This window comes from Furipterus horrens, unplaced genomic scaffold (assembly GCF_987537825.1).
Source record: "Furipterus horrens unplaced genomic scaffold, mFurHor1.1.pri manual_scaffold_4, whole genome shotgun sequence".
Taxonomy (NCBI): domain Eukaryota; kingdom Metazoa; phylum Chordata; class Mammalia; order Chiroptera; family Furipteridae; genus Furipterus; species Furipterus horrens.
The window spans coordinates 36,364,300-36,389,696 of NW_028327174.1; the positions used below are offsets into that span (position 1 = coordinate 36,364,300).

Sequence of the window (25,397 nt, forward strand, 5' to 3'; positions counted from 1 at the left end):
GGTGTCCCCCAAGGGAGAAAGAAAACAAGATTTTATGTATAAAAGTGAGTTAAAGAAGTCTTCATTAGAATGATATACCTATTAATTAAATATTAACCCATGTAAGTCAGTAGGATACCACTTAATAAATGGTTACATTAATGAATTACTTTAATAAATGGATATTATTCATAAAATTTGTCCAGAAATATATGTTCCTTTTGCTGGCTTTGTCATCTTCTAGATACTTTAAGACATGGTAGATGTGAAAGCAAGCTTCCAAAATGGCCCCCATTGTACAGTCCTCTTCTACATTGTGTCAGGGTTATTATCTGTGTGACAAACAAAATACAGCAGAAGGGATGGTATGCCACCTCCAAGATTAGGTCACAGAAAACCACAACTTCCATGTTGGGCTCTCTCTCTCTCTCTTTCCCAGCAGAAGGCAGGTGCTATGCCATAAGGACACAAGCAGCCAATGAAAAGGCTACCTTGTCAACATCCAACAAGACAATATGGCCACCAACAATCATGTGAGTGAGCTTAGAAGCAGATTATCTAGTCCCAGGTGACTGCCACCCCAATCAATAGCTTGATTACAACCTCATCACAGACCCTGAGCCACACCCCTTAGCTAAGCCCTCCTAGATTCCTGACCCATAGAAACGCTGAAGTTCTAAATATTTGTTGCTTTCGGCTGCTAAGATTGGGGTAATTTGTTACATACCCGTAGGTATCAAATACACCAGGTAACAACAGCATCTTCTCTACAGTTTTGTCACTGTATCTCCAAAATGATATTATAACTAAAGGCATTTCAATTCAGTTTAATGAAGCTAGATACATCACTTCCGTGGATATAGAAAAATGTTTCCAAACATATTATAAATATGTATTAAATACAACAAAGTTTACACAAATGGAAAGAAACTCAACAAAAAATCAAGAAAAACAATAGTTAATTACAAATAAAATATTTTGCATTGGACATCCAGTATAATTAAAGCATCAAATCCATCTTTTAATCAATGGCAGAGGGAATCATATTTTCATGAACTAAACTACCCAATTACGTGAGCATCTTAACTATTACAGAGAAAAAATCTTTATGTTCAACATATTAATTTTTGACAGGAAAAATTGAATAACTTCATGAATGAATTTTTTTCAAAATACCTCAAATGTCAGTTTGTTTTTTTCTTTATCTCCAAAAGGAAAGGGCTGATTTACAACTTCTTTCAAGTATTCTTCAACAAATTCCATTGTCAGTGCAAATTTCCTCTTCATATCATTTCTGGAACAGTCGGTTATAGAATCATATCTGCAAAGATAGAATATAAAGGAAGTTAAATTGGTTGCAATCACTCAAAAATAAGAAAATATACATACTTTAACTTCCTGGCTTCTTAAGCTTGGGTAAAATAATTAACCTCTCTAGATGATGTGTCCTCATCTGTAAAATGAGGCTATTGTGAAATGAGATAATGCATGTAAAGAACTTAACTCAGAGTATACCATAATATTAAGCACTTAACAGATTGTTATGCCTGTTATTAATATGATTTCTGTTTATTGGCTTCCAAGATGATGTTTCTATTACCCAGGGTTGTCATTTTATGCTCTAAAAATAGTATCTTATTTGCATTTGGAAGATAACCACCTGAGTGAGTGGGAACACAGAAGTGCTATATATATATATATATATATATATATACATACACACACACACACACACACACACACACACACACACATATATACTTATATTTTATTTCAACATTGATATCATTTGATTTTTTCCAAACATACTCATGGATTGTAATCTTTGTGGGGATTTCTGTCCAGAGCCTGGCGTAGCGGACAGGTACCACAGACTCCTGGGGATCCCGGTCGACGTGCATGTGGAGCATGAGTCGACAAAATGACGCTCGGAGGTCAAATGGCAGGCTCTCGTCTGACATACACCGCAGGATCAAATCAACAGAGAGCTGTGTAGAAATCTGGTTTATGGCCAGATACTGGCGATCCAAGCACATCCTTGCAAAGAGGTTTAGCTGGTACCTTAAAAATTTCAAACATCTATTATTTGTCTTATCTTGATAAAGTTCTTAAACATCATAGTATCAGCCAGTATCAACTTTCATGACACTAATATTTCTAAAAATACTGGAGTCAAACTCTGTTGGTGGTAGGTTAAGGAATCAAATAACGCATACATGAAATTGACTCTATGTCGGTTCAGTTGCAATCTTCCCTACTGGTTCCAGCAACATGTGTCCGGTGGAGAGTCATTAGAGTCTTTGTTCTAGGTTTCCTAGGATCACAAATACACTAACCCTGAGACCATGGGTTACAGTGCACATGAAGCCATCGCTCTCCACCTTCCCCTGTCCCGCTCAGCTCTGGGCTCTAGTATCTACATTCTAAGTTTGGATCCACTCAGTGCCCAAATCAAATGTGATCAGCACACTTGCATTCATCAGCCTCTGAGATCAAGACTTAGCCTTCAGCTTTGTTGCTGGAGCTGTAGAAACCAGGGAACAGGAGGCATTCTCTGCCTTTCTCCGATTCCTGTCATTTGGGCCCAACTTGGTCCAAGGGCTTCTGCCTTAGTTTCCATTCCATAAATTTAAAGACACCAGCTAGGTTCTTGCTCACAATATATTGACCACCAGAAACTACCATCAGAACTTCAGCTGCCACATGCCACTGCTGAAATTTTGTAACTTTAGACACCCGTTTCTCTTAAGCCCTAGGTCTCTGCATATTCATAAGCACTATATACTATAAACTACTACTGGCTAACCCTCTCTGAGGCCATGTCTGCAGCTGGATCAGCTTCTCTGGCCCGAGTTTCCACTCTCTCTCAGCCCCATTACTTAGGTCCTCATATGTCTCTCTCATAGGCACCCACTCCAATAAGTAATAGGAAAAAAAACAAAACAAAAAACTTTGCTGTATACAACAGTCCCAACAATTCCAAATGGCTGGGAAAGCAGAAAATTGCAAGAGGTATATGTGGAAAACACTTTTGTTTTTAATATTTTAAATATTATATATTTTAGCTACCCTAGTAATGACGACTATTTTGTTTTCATTTTAATCCTCACCTAGGATATGTTCTCTTGATTTTAGAGAGGAAGGGAGAGAACATCAATATAAGAAATACCTATCGGTTGCCTCACGTATGTGCTCCAACCAAGGATCAAACCCACAATGACTTTTTAAATTTTCTCTTCATAGATACCTAATTTTTTCAGAGGTTTCAGAGACTCTCTTTCAATGAACATGTGAGATTGAGAATGACGATTCTCTACAATACTTTACCTGTAATAGGTAAGAACTTCTAAATCGGCTTTGGTGCCTTCTTTGGCTTCCTGAGCAAGGTGCCTGATGGCTTTGCCATGAGGTTCCTTGTTGCTGTCAATCCAGTAGAGCCAAACTTCTTCATCATCCATGTCATCTGAAAGGATGGAGCTCTCCATGGGGTTGTCCATTTGCATTGAGACCAGCCTTGAAATTAATAACACATACAAAATCTGTTAAGAAGCTCACTAAGATGGTAAAAGAACTGCAATGCTTACAAATGAGGAACAGAAAAAGATGCCTTCATTATCTGAACTTACTTCGTTTGAATGAGAATGTCTGCATTGCCTGGACTCAACATAAATTTACAGATGAGTTCTTGAGTTACAGGTATAGCGGTGGTATTGGACACACACAGATCGGATAAGTAATCCAAGAATCTGGCAAAAAGAAATTAAATCAAACATTAACAAAAGGCATTTTATAAAATCATAATAAAAACAAATTTTGCGATATTACAAACATAATTTTAAATGTCCAATGATTTATACAAATATTATTTCAATAGATGGATATAAGGTCACTTCTATGTATTTGGTGATCTTCATCCCACAGCACGTTGACTTACTATGTTTAGAAAATCACATATCTGCCCTAAAGTGAGATAACCCCAGAACTGAACATCACAACAAAAGCAGGTCAAAGCTAATGCTGTGGAGTCAAAGTGGAGTCAGAGGCCCATTTGTACCTTTTAACATTTAATTTCTGTGCTAATTAGTTAAGAAAACTTGATCAATCTGTTTGACTTTTCTGCATTCATTTCTCCCAAGTAAGGCAGCACGGTGCAATAGAAACAGAACTTAATGTGGAATCAGAAACCTGTGACTTACCACCTATTCTATTCCTTATTATTGGGCTATTTTTGAGAAAATTGTTCCCTAGTCTTCTTTCTCCTCATCTCTAAAATGTGGATATTAATGTATAACCAGTGTACTTCATGAGAATATGCAAGTATTTAAATGAGACAATGTATATGAATATATTTTGAAAAAGTATAAAGTACTATAAAAAAATGTTATCACAATGAAAATCAATTCCATTTAAATATGCCTAGATAGGGATAATAAGTAGATAATAAGTCTTTATCATATGTAATTATTATAGCAATAAGCCCCATCTACTTTTGTCCATGAAGAGAATATAAAAGAATTTTAACTTTAAAAAGTTCTAAGAATAAAGCAAAAAGCCACAATCCCGATCACCACTACCACCACAAAAAGAATACTGCATAAACCACTTCAAACCTTGGCTCACGATTTCTCCTGAGTAAACTGACAAATGTTTCTATTTCTTTTGCTGTGATATGTTTCTCTAGTAGTTTTCTGTTGTTATGCAACAAAGCTGTGATGGTATCTTCTGCCAAAATATCATAACCAATCTGGGACTGCATGACACAGAAATTCTTAGCAATATATTCCTGTAAAAAAAAAGGCTGTCAGAATGTACTGCAAAATGGCTCAACCACACTGATTAAATTATTCATAACAGAAAACTCACTAAAGATCATTGTCCAAAGGTAAGCAAACAAATAATTCTTCAATAAATAGGACTTTTTGAGGAAGGAAGCAAAAATATTGGCATATACCTAATTTACAATACATTTTAACAAGAAATTATATACCTAGAAATATTTTTTAACATAGGTTCCTATACCTTCAAAGTGTAAATGGTCAAAACTAAAATAAACCTCACTAAAGTAACAATTTTTATGGCATAGTAACTGGGGATTTCACCGCCCTAACAGAGGCCCTTCTTCAAACTCTCACTAAAAGTCATAACCAATGATTTTAACATGATTATGAGAAGAAAATCATTCTGTGATATTTTGTTTATGAGGCATAAGCTCTATATTGTTACACAAAGATCACAGGTAGACTTAGGTGATTTCTTTTTTGTACAATATACCACAATGATCTATTAAATCTTCTCTTAAAAATAATGAGCCCTGGCTGCTGTGGCTCAGTGGATTGAGCGTCAGCCTGCGAGCCAAGTGTCACTGGTTTGATTCCCTGTCAGGGCACATGACTAAGTTCCACGTCAGGTCCCCAGTTGGGGGGCGCAAGTGAGAGACAACCACACAGTGATGTTTCTCTCCCTCTCTTTCTCCATTCCCCTCTCTCTAAAAATAAATAAATAAATAAATAACTTTTAAAAAAAAATAATAATGATAAAATTTCATAACACATTTTATCTTTTAAAAGCTATCAAACAAGCTAATATGATTAACTACTTAATTGATCAGATTCGTTCATCAAAAAAATATTTCTTGAAAGCCTACTGCATCCCAGGCACTAGGCATATGGCAATAAACAAGACAGATAAGCTTTCACAAAGCTTATATCTAGCAAGAAAAAAAAATGGCATGTAAATGAGATAAGAAAAAAGATCATGTTTCATGTTGATAAGTGAAATGAAACTACCAAAAGGACAGAGAAAGGTGGCAGCTTTTGATGGAGTAGATGCTAAGGAAGGGACATTTGAGCTAGGATGGAAATGACTGAAATGCTGAAATGATTTTAAAAAGGCAGTCTGGGGAGAAAAGCCACCTAGGCAGGGAGAGTAGCAAGTGCAAAGGCTCTGTGGTAGTGAAACCAAGCTTTTTGGGATCTATACACAAAGGGTGGCCACAGTAGCTAGAGTAAGTAAGGAGAAAGCAAGAGCTGAGGTTGGAGAGATAGATCCTTGTAAGCAGTGGTAAAAGGCAAGAGAAGGCCATTGGGGAGTGTCAATTATGCATTATTTAATGTGCTCCTTATTCTTCACACTAACTCTCCCATATTCCAAGCCACTATTGCCCATTTCCCACGTTCTGTGTGCAAGCAAGACACCTCATGCAACCGTAGTACTGGTAAGCCCACCCCCTTTCACAGTCAGAACGTTTTCACTTCAGTTTCTTGGGTATTCTCCTTGGAGATGTACCTCTGTATCTATGTTGGGAGAACTTATTCATTAGAAAGTGGTTTTGCCTTTTTTTTTTTTTTTAACTGGAACCTATTTATTCTTTGAAAATGATATTGGTTGCACAAATCTAATTATATTTGAGGCAGCAATTTTGAGGCCTTTCAAAATGATGGTTTTATGTGGAGAGCCGATTAAATTAAATAAAAGAACTGTCTTCTGTTAGTGCATCATTTTAAAAATACATATTGATTCACGCACTTTTATGACTATTGTAATTATACTGTAGTGTAAGGCAAACCTCTAAGACATTTGATAAGTAAATCAAGATGTTGACAAATAATCAGAAGAAATTAGAGATGTTGCCAAATTCCATAAATAATAATAGACAGAGATTCAATATGAAAGACTTGGGTTAATGCTAAATCAGAAAAGAACTCCCTACTAAGACTCTATAAAACATAGATGTGGATAAAGGAAAACAAGGTAATTATGCAAAAAAGTAGAAAGTATTTCTGCTTACATTTTCAAATCATGTGCTAAAAATATCAGAAAGCTGCTTTATGCTTAATATTAAGCATTTTTAAGTCAACAGAAATAAGAAAAATATTTTTCAACTACAACTGAGACTAAACTGCAACATGCATGAACACATGAGGGAAAATAAAATCTAACCCTCAATGAGTATTTTTCTTTTGGCCACTCAGTGATCTTCTTCTTGAGAAGACATCCCAAGAGAAAGGATGGACCCCCACAGTCATATACTCTGTGAGGAAACCAGAAGGCACATTCCCCTAAGTGACTAAACATTTCCCTTGAGAAGTGAGATGCCTAGACAGAGTGAACTAAGAACAAAGGAGACAAGAAATTATAAGAGTGAAAGTCCGTGTGTGTGTGTGTGTGTGTGTGTGTGTGTGTTTCTACTTGTCACAAGGATGAATGTTTTTGGAGAAGAAACTGCACATAGCTCAGCACGCTGGGCTCACAAGTCCCTACAAAGACTGGGAGGGCTGAGAAAGAACTTCGTGTATCACACCTTGAAGGACTGAGAAAGGACACCAGTTAAGATGTGTTGCCCAGGCAACCTACGAGGGACTGGCACATCCAAACCCAAGGAGACCGGCACTGAAGCACATGGCAATGTTGTAAAAAGGGGGTCCTTGGGACCCTTTCAAAGGCTGAGCACCATCAAAGACGGTGCCCCTGTGGGCCCACGGGACTGAGAGAAGCAGGTAAACTCTGTAGACCTATTGACTTTTTTCAGTCAACTCAATCTCTCTAAGAACAAGATTGCTTGTATGTGTGAGTGACGGCCTATCTAGCAAAGTATATCTTTCTAGACCCAAGAAGAGAGATGAGGCGAAGTAGAATACACTGAGCAATCTCTACCCCCTGCCCTCACCCTAGACCTCCACAGAATAACACAGACCCTCACGCTGGGGGCTTCTGAGACACTGATTTTCTGAAGGTCTGCCATGTAAGTTCCAGAACTTAACTTTTTTCCAATAAGTAAAAATAGCTCTTTATCTTGATACGTTAAAGGAATACATCGAAGCTGGGAAAAAGTAATTCCAATGGCAGCATTTTCACTTGGGAAGAAGGATGTTTATAACTAGGATTATATTAAAAGTATTTAAGGATCGGCTTATATAGTCCCCTTCCTCGCTCTTGCTCCTCACCATATTATTTATCTTCTGACTGATCTGTTTTATTAATTCTTTTTAGACCTTTTCTTAATCTTTAAACATAGTTTCAAAGCCCATGTATTTTAACACATTTTTCTTAAAATCAATTTTTTTTTCTTGCCAAAAAGCTTTCAAACTACTAAGAGGAAATAATGTGATGATTAAGAGCCTGGGTTTGAATACTGTGTCCAGTCTTAAAACTGTATAATCTTCGGTAAATTATTTAAGCTCTTTCTGCCTCAGTTCCTCATCTTAACTCAGTACTGACTTAAGTTGTGAAAAGTGTTGGGAGTTGAGCCTGGTACAAAGTAAGTACTCCATAAATACTGCCAACTATTCCCAAGCAGCCTGCAACTTCTAGGCCTGGCATCCTGGGCCCTACGTGGCTTAGCCCCACCTGCCTTACCTGCCCTCTCCCACACCATCCTTCCTTATGGACTAAACTCACCAGCAAAATTTACTATTTATGCACTCATTTCTCAAAATCAGCTAAGAGAAATATAGGGCACTAGATTACCTAATAATTTAAACAATTTTACATGAAACAAACATATACATTATTGAATACATTGCAAAATATTATGTAATTTTAAGGGAAAAATTAGACAAGTTGACAACTTCTAACTATATCCCTAGATACACCTGGCTTCTCTGCTCTTCACAGTTAGGAACTATCTTTGGACAAAAGTGCCCTTTTGAGCATTCATTGCTCTCCGTCCATAGATCCGTCTTCACTACAATGCCTATTCCCATAAAATTCATGAAAATGATTCTCATCCTACTCAAATGCTTCCTTCTCCAAGCAACCTTCTTGGGTTCCCTCAGCCACAGCTGAGCTCTCCTGCTTCTTACTTGCTGCAATGCTATCTTTTAGCTCTCATGTCCCCTCTTTGTCCCTCCCTCATGTTTCAGATGCACAAGTCACATCTTTTCTACAAGACAATGAACTCTTTGACCTTTACATGATGATGTGATGTCTCACATGTTCCTAGAAATGGCAAGAAATGTCTCCGTCCTCTTCACAACTATACCCTGTGTGCCTTCTGCCCAGCAGGAGCTAGCACCATGTACATGGAAGGACTCAGACAGCCTTCCCCAACAATTCTAATTTTACATGGGATTAGAAATACACGTCAGTTCAAAAATACTTACAGGTTATTTTTGTGTGTTGGCAATATAGAACATTTTACTCCAAAGTGCAATTTCCCATTCTTATTTTATATGATCTACAATAGTAACCAAAGAATCTTGCCCATACTTTAAATGTTAAGCAAAGGTCACAAGAAGGGGCCACCCTCTGACCTGATTTTTCCGGTAGTCCTGCTGCGAATGCCTCAGCACGCGGTAGCACAGCCTCAGCATGTACTTGTAGGGAGCATATCTTTGGTCCCCCAGATCTTCAAGTCTCAGCATTGGGCCTTCTCCTGCTTTCTCCTTAAAGGGTGCTTTAAGAATCCCAAATATCTATTAGGGAAAAAAAAAAAAAAAGCCTATTCTGATTAATGGAGGTTCATGTTTTGCAACATGTTTTAATTTTTTTAAATAAGCAACATTGACTCAAAAACACTTTCAAAATATTAACGTAAAGAAAAAAATGAATTTAGGATATAGGATCAACATATTAAGGAGCAGAAAAATACTGACAAAAGAACTCCCTAAATTGAATGATGAAAACTTTATTTAAATAAAATCCTTAATTTTGTTTAGAAATTATATTTTCTTAAAATAAGAAATATAAACGTGTTGGGTTGTACCATGTTACATCAAAATATTCATATGAACTAAAATACAGTTTTATTTCTATAGGCTTTATAATTACATCTATATTATAACTTTCTAAACTCAAAATAATATTAAAAACTCATTTTCAACAGAAGCTGACATTAGAAAAATTGCCTCCAAATATTGCTTCTAAACTTCTTTATAAAACAGTTAATTTATTGATCTTGATACATAAAGATGTGGCCAAACCAATGAATATATCAGCACTCCAATGTAACAAATAAGGACCCACATGGGCAGCTGGTGGTACCCAGTGATCCAGATTCTTCTAAGGTTACTGGTTGGGAAGCATTTAAAAAGTATTGAGGAATATAACTCTTGTAGGCAGCAAAACAGCAGGTAGAATCCACTGGAGAGGAGCTGCCAGAATGAGTAAATTGTTTATAAAAGAGCACCTAGGCAAGGGCATGAGCATTAATACAAGAAAGCAAAATGGAAAGAAATTATCACTGTAGTTCATGAAATATAATATGAATTAAAGTTTCTTCAATAATTCTATATTCACTGAACCTTCAATTTTATATTTATAAGGCTGAAATAAAGTTTTGACATGTTGGTTAAAATAATAATATATTACTCAAAGTCCTAAAAGTCCTTGAAATAAAATGCTTTATAGACAAAAAAGAAATTTTTTAAGCTGTCAGAAAAGACTTTGTCTCATTAGATTTGCAACCTTTATTTTCTTTGAGAAAAATATTGATTTTATACTTTCAGAAAACCAGCTATAGAATATTAATTGACAATATGTCTACTGTTTTCCTTGCCCAACGATTACATGTATATGAATATAATTTTACTTAAGTATCTTCTTGAGTCCACACTTAAAGAATACAAAAGCCTATTAGTCTACATAGTAATTAATAGAACAAAAATAATGCATAAAGTCAGGCATGTTCATATGCACATATTATTAGGAAATGAATTAATTTACTAGTGTATTCTATACAATTTCAGAAAGACATAGTATAGGTGCAGCTATAGACTTCCAGGGTAAGAAACTAGAATATTATATTGAGCACTTGTAAGCTGACGAATCACTACCCTACTTTCCTATGGAAGAGAGAGAAAGACGTAGGAAGCAAATAAAGATGGCAGTTCCCAAGTTCTCCTGGAAATACTACCTAGAAAATTATCCCAGCACATTTTCTTGAGATAGTCTAACCATGTAAGGCTTTAAAGAAATCTGTGGTAGGCTGTCTCCAAGACAGCCCACAATGATCCCTGACTCTTGGAATTCATACCCATATGTAATCCTGCCTCCTTGATAGGGGCTGGAAATGATGGGATGTTACTTCTAGAATTAGGTTATAAAAAGACAGTAGCTTCCATCTGCATGCCCTTTCTTGTTCTCCCTTGGACCACTCAGTTCTAAGGAAGGCAAGCTGTGGGCTCTTGAGGCAGACCTGGGGAGAGGCCCTTGGAAGCAAGCTTCTCCCATTTGAGACTTGAGATGACTCAGCCCCAGCCAACACCTTGACTGTAGCCTGGTAAAAGGCCATGCGCAAGAACTGCCCACCTAAGCCACTCGGAGATTCCTAATCCACAGGAGCTATAAGGACCTGTTGTTTTAGCCACTAAAATTCAGGGTAACTTGTTACACAGCAATAAATAAATAAACAAACAAATCAATCAATAAATAACTAGTACTGTATGATTCAAAAAGTAAAATACACAAATTTAGAAAATGAAAACATTCACCTGTGCCAATATATTTTGTTCCCTCATTAATTTTTGCCGTTCTCGGTTTGGCTTCGTGATAACCACATCTAGAACTTCTTGTCCATTATTAAGTACATCAGCAACAAAAAAGATGAGGTCTTCCAATAATTTGGTTACAAACCTATTGCAAAATAAAAAGGGAAGTTTACTCTATGGTGTTAATTTTGGGAAAGAGATTAATAAACACTAAGAACTGAAACACTGCAAAACAAGGTATTTTATAACAAAAATTATTTAATCAATAAAATATTTAATGCAGTTAATGTTACCTAAATCTTTAAAAGAACATCCTTCCCACTCCCACATCAACATCCTGCTCCAATCAAGAATTTGTAATGACTGTTATGAAATAAAGCCACATGAGCCCCAAAAACAGATCGGTCAATAGGAGAATACTATTGGATGCTTTGCCATGACTGACCAGAATTAAAGAATAGTTCTGCTTAAGGGAGAATAGATATACTTGTAAATTCCTAAAATAAAAATTTTTTTTACTACTGACTCAAACTACATTTCATAATCCTCACCACATTTCAATTTCCCCAATAATAGAATAGGAAAAGCTAAAACAATCTGTGAATAGAGACAGAATAAGCAATCATACTAAAAAATCAGAAAGCCTATTTGTCACCAACATAAAGCAAGTAACAGAACCATTTTAAAATAACTTTTTTAAAAAAGTGTGTTTTCAATCCTCAAAGAGATTAAAGAAATTACATGCAAAAAAGACAACATATATAATAAAGTATAAATATGAATAAATAGGCAGATATGCAAAAGAACCATAAGCACTAAAATTCTAACCATTTAAATAAAAATCTAATTCATGAAGGTAAACTAGTCTATACACACTGCAAGAAAAATTAGTGATTTATAAGATAGTATCAAAAAAAATTATCCAGAAAGCAGCACTTAAAGTTTTTAAAAGGCTAATTATAAAAGAAACTTAAGAGACAGGAGGATGAATTAAGAGGCTCCAACGTGTATCTAATAGAGTAACACTGGGGAATTGTAATCCACCGTTCTTTTGACATGTTGCTGTAAATGCCAACTCTAATATGTAGCTTGCAGGTAAACAGCATGTTTATATAAGAATGCTAGGAACTAACTTCAAAAGATACAGGCTCTGACCTTGAGTCATCCCACCTCGGGGAGATTTGCTGATCTTCAACTATGAAACCAGAATGACATAAAACCAAAATGATGAAAACCAGGATGACACGCACAAGACCATCGCTTGACCCATTTCAAAGTCCTTATCAGAATGGACTGTGCTCCTCAACAGGTAAAGAACTTTTCAACCCCCTCCCTTGATCTCTTTGTTCTGCTTTCCCTCTCCCTCCTTACAAAAACCTCTGCCTGCACCGAGATGTTAAGACGGTCTTGGAGGCAGGAGCCTTCCATCTTCTCAGGTTGCCTGCACCTGAGTAAACCCCTTTCCTTCTCCCCGGCACCTCTCTCATGCGTTTGGCTTTCCGGGGCAACAGGCAGTCGAGCCTGCAGGTCGTTTCTCCCGGTTTCAATAGGAGTTACAAAAGAGAGACAAGAGGAAAAGACAAAGAAGCAATATTTGAATAAAAATGGCTGAAAATTTTTCTGTATTAATGCAAGACATAACACTCAGATTAAAAGCATTCCCTGTCAAATGGGACAAGCAAAAAAAAAAACAAAAAAAAAAAAACAAAGAAATACAAGTAACCCCCTTCCATTTTCACTCTTGGTGCAGCTATGCAGAATAAGATCAGAAAATCCCACTGAAAAATATCCAAGATTGAGGATCTTGGAACCTAACACAGGGGCTGTGCCTCCAGAGTCCATTTCTGGGGTGAGCAAAGGGGGTGTTATGAGAGAGAGGATTGGAACAGCACAGGCATTTTGAGACAAATCAATAATATTCTAACACCTTCCCTTTGACCCTGCATCATTCTCCCTTGAGTTAAAAGAATATCTAATAATAACTTTATTCTCCAGAGGGGGGAAAAAAAGAGTTCTGAGGTATTTTCAGAACGAATATTATACTGAATTCTAAAATCAAGAAAATAATATAAATGTATTCAACTATGCCATAAGCTCTACAGTACTGACAGGCAGCTTAGAATGAATTTTGATGGAAGGTGGCTTTTTCTGAAATTGCTAAATTAAGATCAGTAATTGCAACTTCATATTTCTCAGGCAAGACCTTCTCTTTTTCGCTCTAAAACAGTAGGGAAGGAAGCAGGGGAAAATAAAAATAATAATCCCTGTTCAGTCCTGGTCCTCTACCTTGCTTAGAATTTTCTAGAGAGGTTCATTTAAGATTCTCTCCAGCAGTAACTGAAGAGGAGCAAGTTGCACAGGGTTACAGTCAGCAATGGGGGAGCGCTCGTAATCTTTTTTTTTTTTTTTTTTTCCTTCAAGGAACACTGTGATGCTTATTAGCAAGGGGGGCTTTTCCACTGAGGCTAAGTAAAATGTTGTGCACATGCAAGAGTGACAGAGACTAAGAAATGGATTCATCAAAAGGAAGCATTAATAGATAAGAAGCAAATAAAAGGTGCCATCTGCCCATTGGATTCCATCACTGGCCTTAATTTAGCTCTTGTATTTAATTATCTGTAGAAGAGCAGGGCAATTGTTTCAACTTCTGGCCTTTATTTATTTCCCCAACAGGAGTGGAGGTATGACTGAATACACAATTAACTGTTTTCAAATGTAGATTTGTTAGGGAAAAACAGGTAAGAACAGAGGAAGCTGGGAAGCAGCTATTCCATTTGTTTTCGCCTGTTTATGACGTTCTTCTATTGATAGGAGCGGGAGGAGTCAAGGTGGATTTTTTTTCCTTTGCATTGTAAGATATATTTCTAAAAGTTCATAAAACGTATCTGTTTGGTTATGAAATACTTACAATGCAAAACCCATAAAGCCACCACCTAGCACAGGAAATGGAACATTGCAAGAGCCTCCTCTGAGGTGAAAGCCATCCTGGCTTTTGTGACAATTATTTCCTTTCATTGCTCAATTGCTTAAGCACCCCAAATAAGAGTTTAGTTTTGGTTGCTTTAAAACTTTACAAATAATATGAGAGTGAATGAATTTGTGTTTAGTTCTCACTCAGTCCAAAGTTTATTAGGCTTATCCATGTTGCTATACGTAGATGCCATTCATGCATTTTCACTGCTATAGTGTGTTCCATTGTATGAATGTACCAAAATGGCACTCGCTTCTTCAACTGGTGATGGACAGCTGGATGGGTTTCAGTTTGTGGTTATTTAGAATAAGATTGAACATCCTTAAACATGTGTCCTGGTGCACATGTGTGGGAGCATCTTTTGGACAGATGTTCAAAAACATTAAGTCTAGAAGTGGAACTGATGAGTCATAAAAGTGTTTGCTTCCTTTTCGTGCATGTGTATATGGTAATAAATGAGGCCTACTTTCTTACAAATGTTTAAGCATGCAATACAGTATTGTTAACTATAGGCACAATATTGTACAGCAAATCTCTAGAACTTATTAATCTTGTAAAAATGAAACTTTAAACCCATTACATAGGAAATCCTTATCCCCCAGCCCCACCCCACCCGGCCCCCAACCCCCCAGCAGCCACCACTCTACTCTGTGTTTCTATGAGTCAGACTATTTTGCAGCATTGCTTACAACAGCCAAGGTAAGAGAACAATCTAAATGTCTATGGATGGAGGAATGGATAAAGGAAATGCATGTATGCATACAATGGAATATTATTCAACTCATATATAAGGAAATCCTGTCACATGGGACAATATAGGTGAACCGCAGAAGGACAAGCACTGGATGATTCCACTTATGAGAGGACTGCTGCTTCTTCAACATTGCTAGTCACTACTGGAACTATTTCCCAAAGTGCTTGTAGCAGTAATCATCTCACCGGCTGTGTCTGAGAGTTCCAGTGCATGAAGGTCTGGGAAATTGGTACGTAGTTTCTTCTTGTTCGAATGTACAGGCATGTGGCAGCATCGCGGAGAGGAGAAATACTGAGAAGGCTTGTGCTCTGGGGTACCAGAGACACACGTACTTCAAAATCACAGACGACTGAATACCCCACTAACTGTGAGTTTACCTAGTTCGTTTAAGCTTTCAATTCTCCTTTATGTAAAGTGGTAATAATGTCTATGTCAGGGCTGTTTGAACATTAGAGACAACATATTTACAGGGCCTAGCATAGTACCAACAAAAAGTAGAGGTAAAATAATTAACAGCTATCAATATCATTCTTTTGCTCACTTATTTCCAAAATCCAAGTTGAAGAATCAAGGATGCAGTTTCTCTGAGGGATTTATAAGGGCAGAGAGCTGCACATGCAGATTATTTTCTGATATTATATATTTGTTTCTTTTGTGGTACCAGAGCAGGGAAATGTCTCTTGAATAAGTAAGAAATATATACATATACACACTCCTTTTAGTACCTTTAGAAATCCAAAATATCAAATCAAGTGCAACAAAGGTACTGTCGATCTCTTATGAAATATTTAGAAAGAAAGATCAGAGGGTAACTTAAAAGCAAGTGTTTTCAAGCCAAACTAAAATGGAAAAGTAAAGACTCCACCAGATTGAATGTCCCCATTTTCAATCACTCGCCATAATCTGCTCATTGGGAATCAAGCAGACTGCCATGGAGATCAATCTAAATATTCCGTTAGAGCCATTCATTCACCTGAGGTTTACTACAGGAGTGGGCAATTGAGCCATTTTTAAAAGTTACTCACCTCCTTTCATTCTGAGTTATTGTGCCATTTTCCAGCTTTTTAACCGTGGTCGCCAGCACCTTATTGGCATCATTGGCAAAATCTAAGTCTCGCACCTCAGAGAGTGGGACGGACACAATGGCAAACGCTTCTTTATCTTCTTTTGTTTGGCAGGTTCCAATCTGTAATGTGTTGGGGTTTTTTTTCCATTCAGATGAGTTGTTTCTTTTCTAATGATCATGCAATATTCTTGCAGTACTAACACATCTTAGTATGGTTTAACAAATACAATGCAAGAGTAGATAATCCAAACACATAATTAATTCCCACTCTCATCACCCTTTGTGAAAGGCAATAGGAACACGGGTTGTCCGTGCCTACATCCTGCCTTGTCCCCACCCCTATGTCTTATCACACTCGCCCTTTCCTTCCATTTCAACAGAGCAGGGAAAAGGCGGTCCTGGAGTCTTCTCCCCTTTCTACGTGCTGCTCCCACTCCTTGGTATCTGCACCACAGCCTCCTGACTCACACGGCCCAGCTAACACCAAGCCAGTGAGTTCAGCTACCTACGCAGCCGCAGCCGGAGTGCTTGATGAAATGAATTGCAATGATTCCTAATGCTGATGAAGATGCGTTGTCAGTCACTGCCCCCAATCCCATTTACGCATCTGGTTGAAAATTCAACCGTTTTCAGAAACATTTACCTTCAACATAACAGGCCTCTCTTCATCTGTGTCTATAGGGATACTGGTACTCGTTACCCATGTGTTGGTACATAAATGTCTTAACCGAACATAGGAGTTCCTAAAAGCAAAATAATACATTATAAAAAAATTAGCCTACTTACAATTAACATATCTAACAATTTCATACACAATATGAATATAAATATATTTGAGACTAGTAATTGATTCAAGTATTGATCAGTCTGGTTGAAGGGAAATTTTTGAACCATAGCCTACTTCAAAGCCTGCAGTATTAACCCAGACCAGTGGCTCTCAAAAGTGTGGTCCCTGGCCTGGCAGTACCAGCACCGCCTGAGAACTTGTTAGAAATGCGAATTCTGAGCTTCATCCCAGTCCAGTGCTTCAGAAACTGGGAAACTGAGGCCCAACAATGAGTATTTTAACAGGCTCTTCACGCAATTCTGATAAACGCTAATGTGAGAAACTCTGAAGAAGTAACCAACTCAGTCAAAGCTACTGTCTGATAGCAGTCCTTTTTGTGTTTAACCATCTGCATGGAAAAGTATACACAGTTGATCTCATTATTCGTAGATTCCACACTTGTGAATTCACCTACTCACTAAAATTTGGAACTCCCAAATCAGTACTCCAGGCACCTTCATGCCAATCCTCAGACATATGCAGAGTGACAAAAAGTTTGAGCCACACACATGCCCAATGAGGCTGAACAAAGCAATGCTTTGCCTTCTTGTTTCTCTGCAATCAAGTGTGCTTTTCTTGGTCTATTTAGTACAATGTCCTCCACATTTATATTCTCTTCGTTGGTGAATTTGCTGTTCGAAACAATCTCCAGGCATAATGCTGAAGTGATGTCTCCTATTCTTAAAAGCAAGACTAGGCCTTAAGGAAAAAATACTCATGTTAGATAAGCTTCATTCAAACATGAGTTACAGTGCTGATGGCAGTGAGTTCAATGTTAATGAATCAACAATAGATATTAAATAAGGTGTCTTTAAACAGAAATACACATACAACAAGTTTATATATTGACTGATGGCTGAAAATATTGTGACCAGAGGCTCACAGGAGCCTAACCGTGTATTTCCCCTAGAAGCAATGGCTGAGTAGTCGCTAATTCAGGGCACTGGGAATAAGTGTCAACTGTATATGAACTGGGAGAGTGCCTGAGAAAGGACAGCTAGGCTTCATCCATCTCAAACATTATCATTTTTAGTAAATCTTTCATTGTCTTAAACAAATATGAGTTTAAGTGTCTATTTAAAAAATACTATTGTGGTAAGCCCTCTGCCTTCCAGTTCCTGAGAGCTCAGTTAGAAAGATAAGACATAACTAGGTCGTACAACACGAGGCAGAAAGCATTAAAGCCAATAAAAGAAAATCAAACAAAATGTCAAGGGCCTAAGAGAAAGTAAGAGATTCATTCAACATCATGGTTATTGTGGTTGTCTCATTCATAAAAGCAGATAAAATAAAGACTGACTTTCAAAAATCTAAAATAGCAAAGATCCAGCCCTTGTGCAAATAATCGGAAATTTCAAAATAACTTGTACCATTTATCATCTTCTGCACTGAATTACATAGATGTCATATGGACTCAGTTGCCTTCCCTCGTTGTATTTTAAGCATCTGGAAAGTGGGGTCGTATCCTATTAAGCCCTGTGGCTGTTTCCCCTACTCTTCTTTTAAGTATATTTTATTGATTATGCTCCCACAATTGTTCCAATTTTTTCCCTTTTGCCCACCTCCGCCTAATAGAACTGTCTCCAAACTCTGCAATTTTTCTTCAAAGCATTTTCATTACCTGACCTTACATTTTATGTTTGTCTATTTCCTCTCTCCCCAATTTGAATTTAAGTACATAACCAGTTTGTTCACTACTGTTTTCCCAATGCCAAGAGCAATGCCTAGAATTTAATCAATGTTCAACGAGGATTTGGTGACTGAATGGCTTTTAATGGCTGAATGAATGAATGAATGAAATATGGAATTTAACATAATAAAAATAAACTACATAAATATTAATAGAAAACTTCTAGATTATTTTTCATTTCAGTAACCAAAGTCCATATAAGTAATAAGAATAAATGAATCTCATGAATTTTTCAGAACTTCTTTGGTCCTGCACATTTTAATTATTTATGAAAATAAAGCAAACCACATTAACCTACTCACAAAAGATGCATGACTTTTTACACACTTATTCTTCACTTGTGCTCTCTCCCTCTATATCACACAAATTATATTAACACTATGATTTTAATTTCTTACCTACTACTAAAATTACTCAAACAAATATTATCATTTAACCTTTTTTTTTCTTACCTTGGAACCAGGCAGTCAGCTCTCTGAAGAGTTGTGGCATCCAGTTCAAAAAGGGATGCAATGTCATTTCCATGTGGGACTGAGACCAAGGTGTACATGATCTTCTCCCCTGCCTGGCGTTTCTTCTTTGAGGTTGGAAGATCTCCATCTCTCTGTTGAGGAGATACAAGGTTATTTACTTTTATCGGGTTTCTTATTAAACTCTCCCATTAATTGGGACATAGGTTTAAATTTGCACGTTATTTCTTCATTGGATTACAGCAATGTGCATTTCATATCAACCAAAAATAGCAGGTAAGGCCTGACAGCCTCTGAGGTAATTATCATCAACAGTGACAAGTCGCACACTCCTGGAGGGGTGGCTGAATCTGCACCAGTTACCAGGGCACTGGAAGTCACAACAGTCATGCTCCCTTCCCTGTAGTAAACCTGTTTACACAATAGTAACTGTGACCATTCCACATTTAAAACAAACACAGAGAAATAGTGAGCTGAAACATCTAGCGCTCATAAATCCAAGAGTAAACATGGCAGTGTTCAGAGAACCTGCCCAACTCCAAAAACATAATTGAGGCATTAACCCAGAGAGAAGGGGAATCATCCACAGCATTCCCATTCAACTCATCAGCTGTTCCATTAGGACCAAGCACATACTCGAATGGCATAGAAAGTGAAATAAAGGGAGATCTTCACAAGTAAAAGCCTTCATGGTGATCTGAAACTCTGGCAACATTTCTAAGAGAACCTTACCATTTTTAAGCAGGCAACCACACAAGACTGATGATTAGGTATTTTTACATGAACTTCCCCAAGTCCCAGTCCCCCGTGGAAGAACATGATGCACAAGAAACCAAAATGTAATGTAACCTTAGTAACTAAGTACATAAAAATAATTAATTATATTTATTGAAATAAATGAAATTTTGAAATGAGAGGAAGATTGCCATTGTACCATCACAGGAGGCTGAATAAAAGTGGGGGAGGGAAGGGATGCTCAATAGGCAAAGGCATGCAGGCCATATCCAACCACCAGCTTTCATGTAATGGCTGCTATCACAATGAAATATTACACTTGATCTTCCAAACACTCACTTGAATTTCCGTCCCAAGATTGTGAATATCATGTTCCTTGCATAAGAAAACCCTTTGCAGTTTCATTCTAGTGTATTCTGCAAATGGTGCACAAATTGGTAGCACCTCTAAACTGTGAACAGGCAGAGAAACTGCCAGGGTTTGCTATGAACCTAACACTGCTCTAAAAAAATAGTGTCTATTAAAAAAACCCAGAGTCTGGGAAAAAAATTATAAATCATATATCTGATAAGAGAATTATATCCAGAATATATAAAGAACACTTACAACTCAATAATAAAAAGACAATCCAATAAAAAATTGAGCAAAGGATTTGAATAGACACTTCTCCACAGGAGACATACCAATGGCCAGAAGGTGCTCAGTGCCATTACTGATTAGTTAAGTGCACTAGGATGGCTATAATCAAAGAAAAAGACAATAACAAGTGTTTGTGAGAATGTGGAAAAATCGTAACACTCATATATTGTAGGGGAAACATAAAATGGTATACCCATTTAGGAAGAGTTTGGCAGTTCCTCAAAATAGTAACATATAACTTGCAATTCTAATTCTAGGTATCTACCCAAGAGAAATGAAAATATATGACCACATAAAAACTTGTCCATGAATGTTCATAGCAGCATTATTTATAATAGCCAAAAAGTAGAAACAACCTAAATGTCCATCGGATCATGAATGGATAAACAAAATGTGGTATATGCACAAAGAAATGTTATTTGGCCATAAAAAGGAATGAAGTACAAATACATTCTACAACATCCATGAACCTTGAAAACATTATGCTAAGTGAGAGAAGCCAGACTGAAAAAGCCATGTATTGCATGAGTCCATATATGAAATATCCAGAATAGGCAAACCCATAGCAACAGTAGGTTTGTTACTGCCAGGACCTAGGGGAGAGAGGGAATGTAGAGGGACTGCTAATGGACATAGCTCTCTTCTGGGGATGATAAAATGTTCTCTCACCATTGCTTAGTATAGAGACAACAAATTAGTACTCCAGTCTTCTCTCAGGAATCCAGATCTCTAAAAGGAATATGTGTCGTCTGATTTCCTGAGCCCCTGTACACCGATCTTCTAATTATAATTTAGCTTTTGATATAGATTTTCTTTCAAGGAAAATGCACTAACTGACCCAATGATTTAGATATACTTAGCAACTGAAAGTTGGCTTTGTGGTTTATACATCAGTCACTTGTGAGTTCATTTAGCAGGAATCATTCAACCTGTATGCACTCCCCTTTTGAAATGCTAGTATCAATAAAATGAATTGTCTAGACTTATAAAAAGAAAGCAGATCCAGGTTCCTAGAGATTGCCCTCCTACCCAATCCTCCTTGGTAACGTCTCCCTGCAGGGTCCCAACAAGAGTAGTCTGAGACCTATTTTACAGGGAACAATAAAAATCTTTTCCAAACATAGAGAAACCTCACTTCTTAGGGCTCACTTAAAAAAGTCACTCTGAATTATGCACACTATTTAAGACCTATGGTTTAATTTTAATTACATAGGGTAAGTGGAATATACTACTGTAGCCCTAAATAATACTTAGGCACTTGGCGGGGGGGAAGCTTTAATGAATAGGTAAGTTTCATTTTTAAATAGCCTAATAATTGTTTGTGTGAATAAGAGTTTTCAACATGTTTAAAGGTTTGTGAAAAGAGCTGCATTCTTAACTTTTCTGCTTTTAATCTCTTTTAATCTGATAATTCGCTTAAACCTCCCTTCATAAACAGTTTGATGGTAAACTTCAAGCCAGCCTCTCAAAAGTTTAAATAATGAAATACGAATGAGTGAGAAGCATGCAAGTTTTAAATATATGGATCAAGCTCCAATATACAAGAAAATCAGTCTTATATTTCTACAACACAAAGACAGTTCTGTTCAAAATTCTGTGTTAGTGGCTTCTGTATAGAAACCCACATCTTTTTCTAAGTTAAAAAAAGAAAAAGACACAAAAACACTAGTTCCTCACACAGAATTACAGAAGCACAATGCCCTCCCTCTGGCATCATGAAAATACATGAAGGTACAACTGAGCTTAGACAGGTGTTAAATTTAACATCAGCCAGCTATCCAAAACACTCAATTTAGGGAATGCAGGGCCTGAGAATATTAACCTAGTCTGCTGGGCCCTGACAAAACTAGCATTTTGCATTTTCGCTTAGAAGGAACGGCACACAGCCTGGCAGGTTATATGAGCTGAAAATCCCTTATGAAAAGCCGGCCAGTAAACGAATGGCTTGCCTGGCTTCTCCTGCCCGTCCTGGGGCTGCCCTAGGCAGCGCAGCAGTTAGTCTGCTGCAACACCTTCTCTGTTGACTCATTTGTGAGTCATCGAATTTTGAACAGTGATATCGCCTTGCAATTCTGTTAGGAGCCAGAGACATTCTGTAAGAAACAATGATTCAGACCTGCGTGAGGCTGCAGCAGCATAATCATGGGCAGGCGTCTGTGTATTTTTGTTCAGACCCTCCGGGGCTCTTACTGATGACTTTATGTAACAGACACAATTCTGTCATTTAAAGCAGCAAACACTTCTTTTGTCATGCCTTAACAATCTGTTATTCTCAAACTAATTTCTAACATGACCCCTCTTTCTTTCTTTTCCTTATCATGTTAACACTGTAAAACTCAAGGGAATTTGGTGGTCTCCTTTCAGATCTGGTACCCATCTCACCCCCCCCCCAAAAAAATTCTACAGAATAGAATTTTCAACTATATTTCAGCAAAGTGTTACGGTTCCTAGAACATTTTTATGTATCCTTATGCACAAAGATTGATGGTTCTCAACAGGAAGAAAGTCTGGTGCCCCAGGGGCATTTGACAATTTCCAGATACACTTATAGGTGCCACAGCTTGGGGTAGGGGGACCTACTACTGGCATCCTGTGAGTACAGAGCCCATTGATGCTACTAAACATCCTACAATGCAAAGGACAGGCCCCCATAGCAAAGAATTAGCTGACCCAATATATCAGTATTGCTGGGGTTAAGAATCCTCAGCATAGACAAAAGACGCTCCCTTGAAAAATCAGATCACATTCCTCATAAATATGGTAATATTAAAATGAGTGGTATTATTCCACCCCCAACCCCTCAAAAAAAAAAAAAAATCCCCTTCAAAGAGCCATTTGAAAAGATGCAGCCTTTCAAGGAGAAGAAACTAATGGCTGCCAGGTTCCCAGCTGGGCTTGACACAGTTCCAATATTTACAGAGTCCCTGTGGATGCTGTACATTTGTAAGATTGGAAATAACAGGCTCTTTTGTAGAATAAATACAGCAATTTGGGTCTTAATGGGAGCTCTGACACACACCGACTCATTTCAGCAGCACCATGCATTAACCTTTGACACTTCAAAAATGGAAGGCAACATTTTGAGAAAGGTTTATAAATTACAGGAAAAATATTAACTGGATTTAAATAGACAACATAGGGAAAATTAGAAAAAAAAATAATTAGCATGATCACAGTGAACTCCATGTTACTGGAACCCAGATCTGAGGTAAGAGAGCATTCTACTCTGTTTTGGGAAATTGGTTTCATTTTTCATAGGTGAAACTCTAAACTGCTCCTTTGTTTTTGTTTTGTTTTTTTTAAACACAGAAACATAATTATTGGTAGGTGATAAATGGTCTATAAAATGAGGAGCCATATTGCTAGCTTTATTGTCCCCTATTCTCAGTTTTATTTACTTTCAAGCTACAAATTTTGGAGAGAAAAAAATAAAATAAAATGTCTCCAGTTGGATGTGTCTCTGAAATGACAGATGACATCCAGTCATAAACTTCTACAGCAAAGGCAGCCCCACCTGTGTTATATGCAATTACGTACTTGCTAAAACAAAAGAATGCTCTTTCTTACCTCTAAAGGTGAATGATGATGGAAAAAGTCTATCGAGCCTAACTAAAAGCTAATTAACACAAAGAGTGAACTTCATCATGGATTTATTACTTATTTACATTCTTTATGCTGCTCCATAAACCTTCATACTCTATATTCTTCCACTCAGGTCTCTGTCCAGAATTATTAGCAGCACCAGCAAATAGTACCTAGCTGAAAGGAAATGAGCTCAGAAATTTAATTCAATTGCACAATTTGAAGCTTTAATATGATGCCCTTTTAGTAGAAACCACTTCGCATCTTTAGCTTACTAACATCTTTATTCAAAGAGTTCCCATCTGTCAGACTACATCATAACTGTACTGCATGCAGCTGAGGCATGTAGGACAAACAAGCTCATCCCACTACACAGGTGAGGAAATTACATCTCAGGAAACCTATCTGACTTGTCCAAGGCAACACAAGTTCATGGTGGTACTAGACGTAGGACTCTCTTGGCCCTACCATGAAGACATCACGTGGATAAAGAGAAAAGCACTCCCTGGCATCCAACAGGTGGGCCATGGTGTCCTCCAGTCAAACACGAACAAATTCACAAAATATCAACATCAGATAAGGCCACCCCATGACTAGGACGGATCAAGACAAAACACTACCACTCTGTAATCATGTCTGAATATTGACAAAATAGGAACATTGTCCAAGCCACAAAAATAATGAAATATTTCTCTCCCCTAGCTAACATGAACGACTGCTGCTTCTTTGGCAATGACAACGTTAGCCTGGCTCCAGTCTGCCCTCTCTATAGATGACACTTACTAACATACCTCCTGACAGCATTTCTATCCAATGCAAAAGCTCACTTCCTTAAATCCTCCCCAAAATCATCTTACACAATCCCAAATCCTGTAATAGGCTCTTTCTCACAAAGCTCTTACTTAGATGCCTCATGGTTCCCCATAATGTGTGTGAAATGAGTAATAAATCCCACTTGTTCAAGAACAGGTGTGTTCCTTGTGGTCCCTGGCTGGAAGCCATTGACAAGCTTATAGTTAAAACCAAAGAAGCTATGATTCATACTTAGCTTGTAAAACATGGCTACTGATAGTATTTTTCTAAATCATAGGAAAGTAAGAACCCAACAATCCTGTGGCAGCAGCTTTTTGAAAACCAAAGGGAAAAGAGCCACACAGGGTGATAACATTAAATTAAACACAGAAGATCCTATTGATCTGATAAGCCTAATTCTATGTTTAGGAACACTTTGACACAGTTTCAAGTTTTCATTGGGTGGA

At 37.4% G+C, this 25,397-nt stretch overlaps 1 protein-coding gene across 1 annotated transcript in view; it reads right to left on the reverse strand.

Moving 5' to 3' along the window:
- Positions 1-25,397, reverse strand: part of ITPR2 (inositol 1,4,5-trisphosphate receptor type 2) — a 438,944-nt gene that overhangs the window by 292,951 nt on the left and 120,596 nt on the right. The window contains exons 11-20 of the mRNA XM_090272941.1: positions 19,165-19,316; positions 16,840-16,939; positions 16,156-16,316; positions 11,409-11,550; positions 9,231-9,392; positions 4,590-4,762; positions 3,606-3,725; positions 3,307-3,492; positions 1,789-2,040; positions 1,156-1,300 (exon numbers count right to left, since the gene is read on the reverse strand). Of these exons, the coding sequence (XP_090129067.1) occupies positions 1,156-1,300; positions 1,789-2,040; positions 3,307-3,492; positions 3,606-3,725; positions 4,590-4,762; positions 9,231-9,392; positions 11,409-11,550; positions 16,156-16,316; positions 16,840-16,939; positions 19,165-19,316 (1,593 nt within the window). The remainder of the gene's footprint in view (positions 1-1,155; positions 1,301-1,788; positions 2,041-3,306; positions 3,493-3,605; positions 3,726-4,589; positions 4,763-9,230; positions 9,393-11,408; positions 11,551-16,155; positions 16,317-16,839; positions 16,940-19,164; positions 19,317-25,397) is intronic.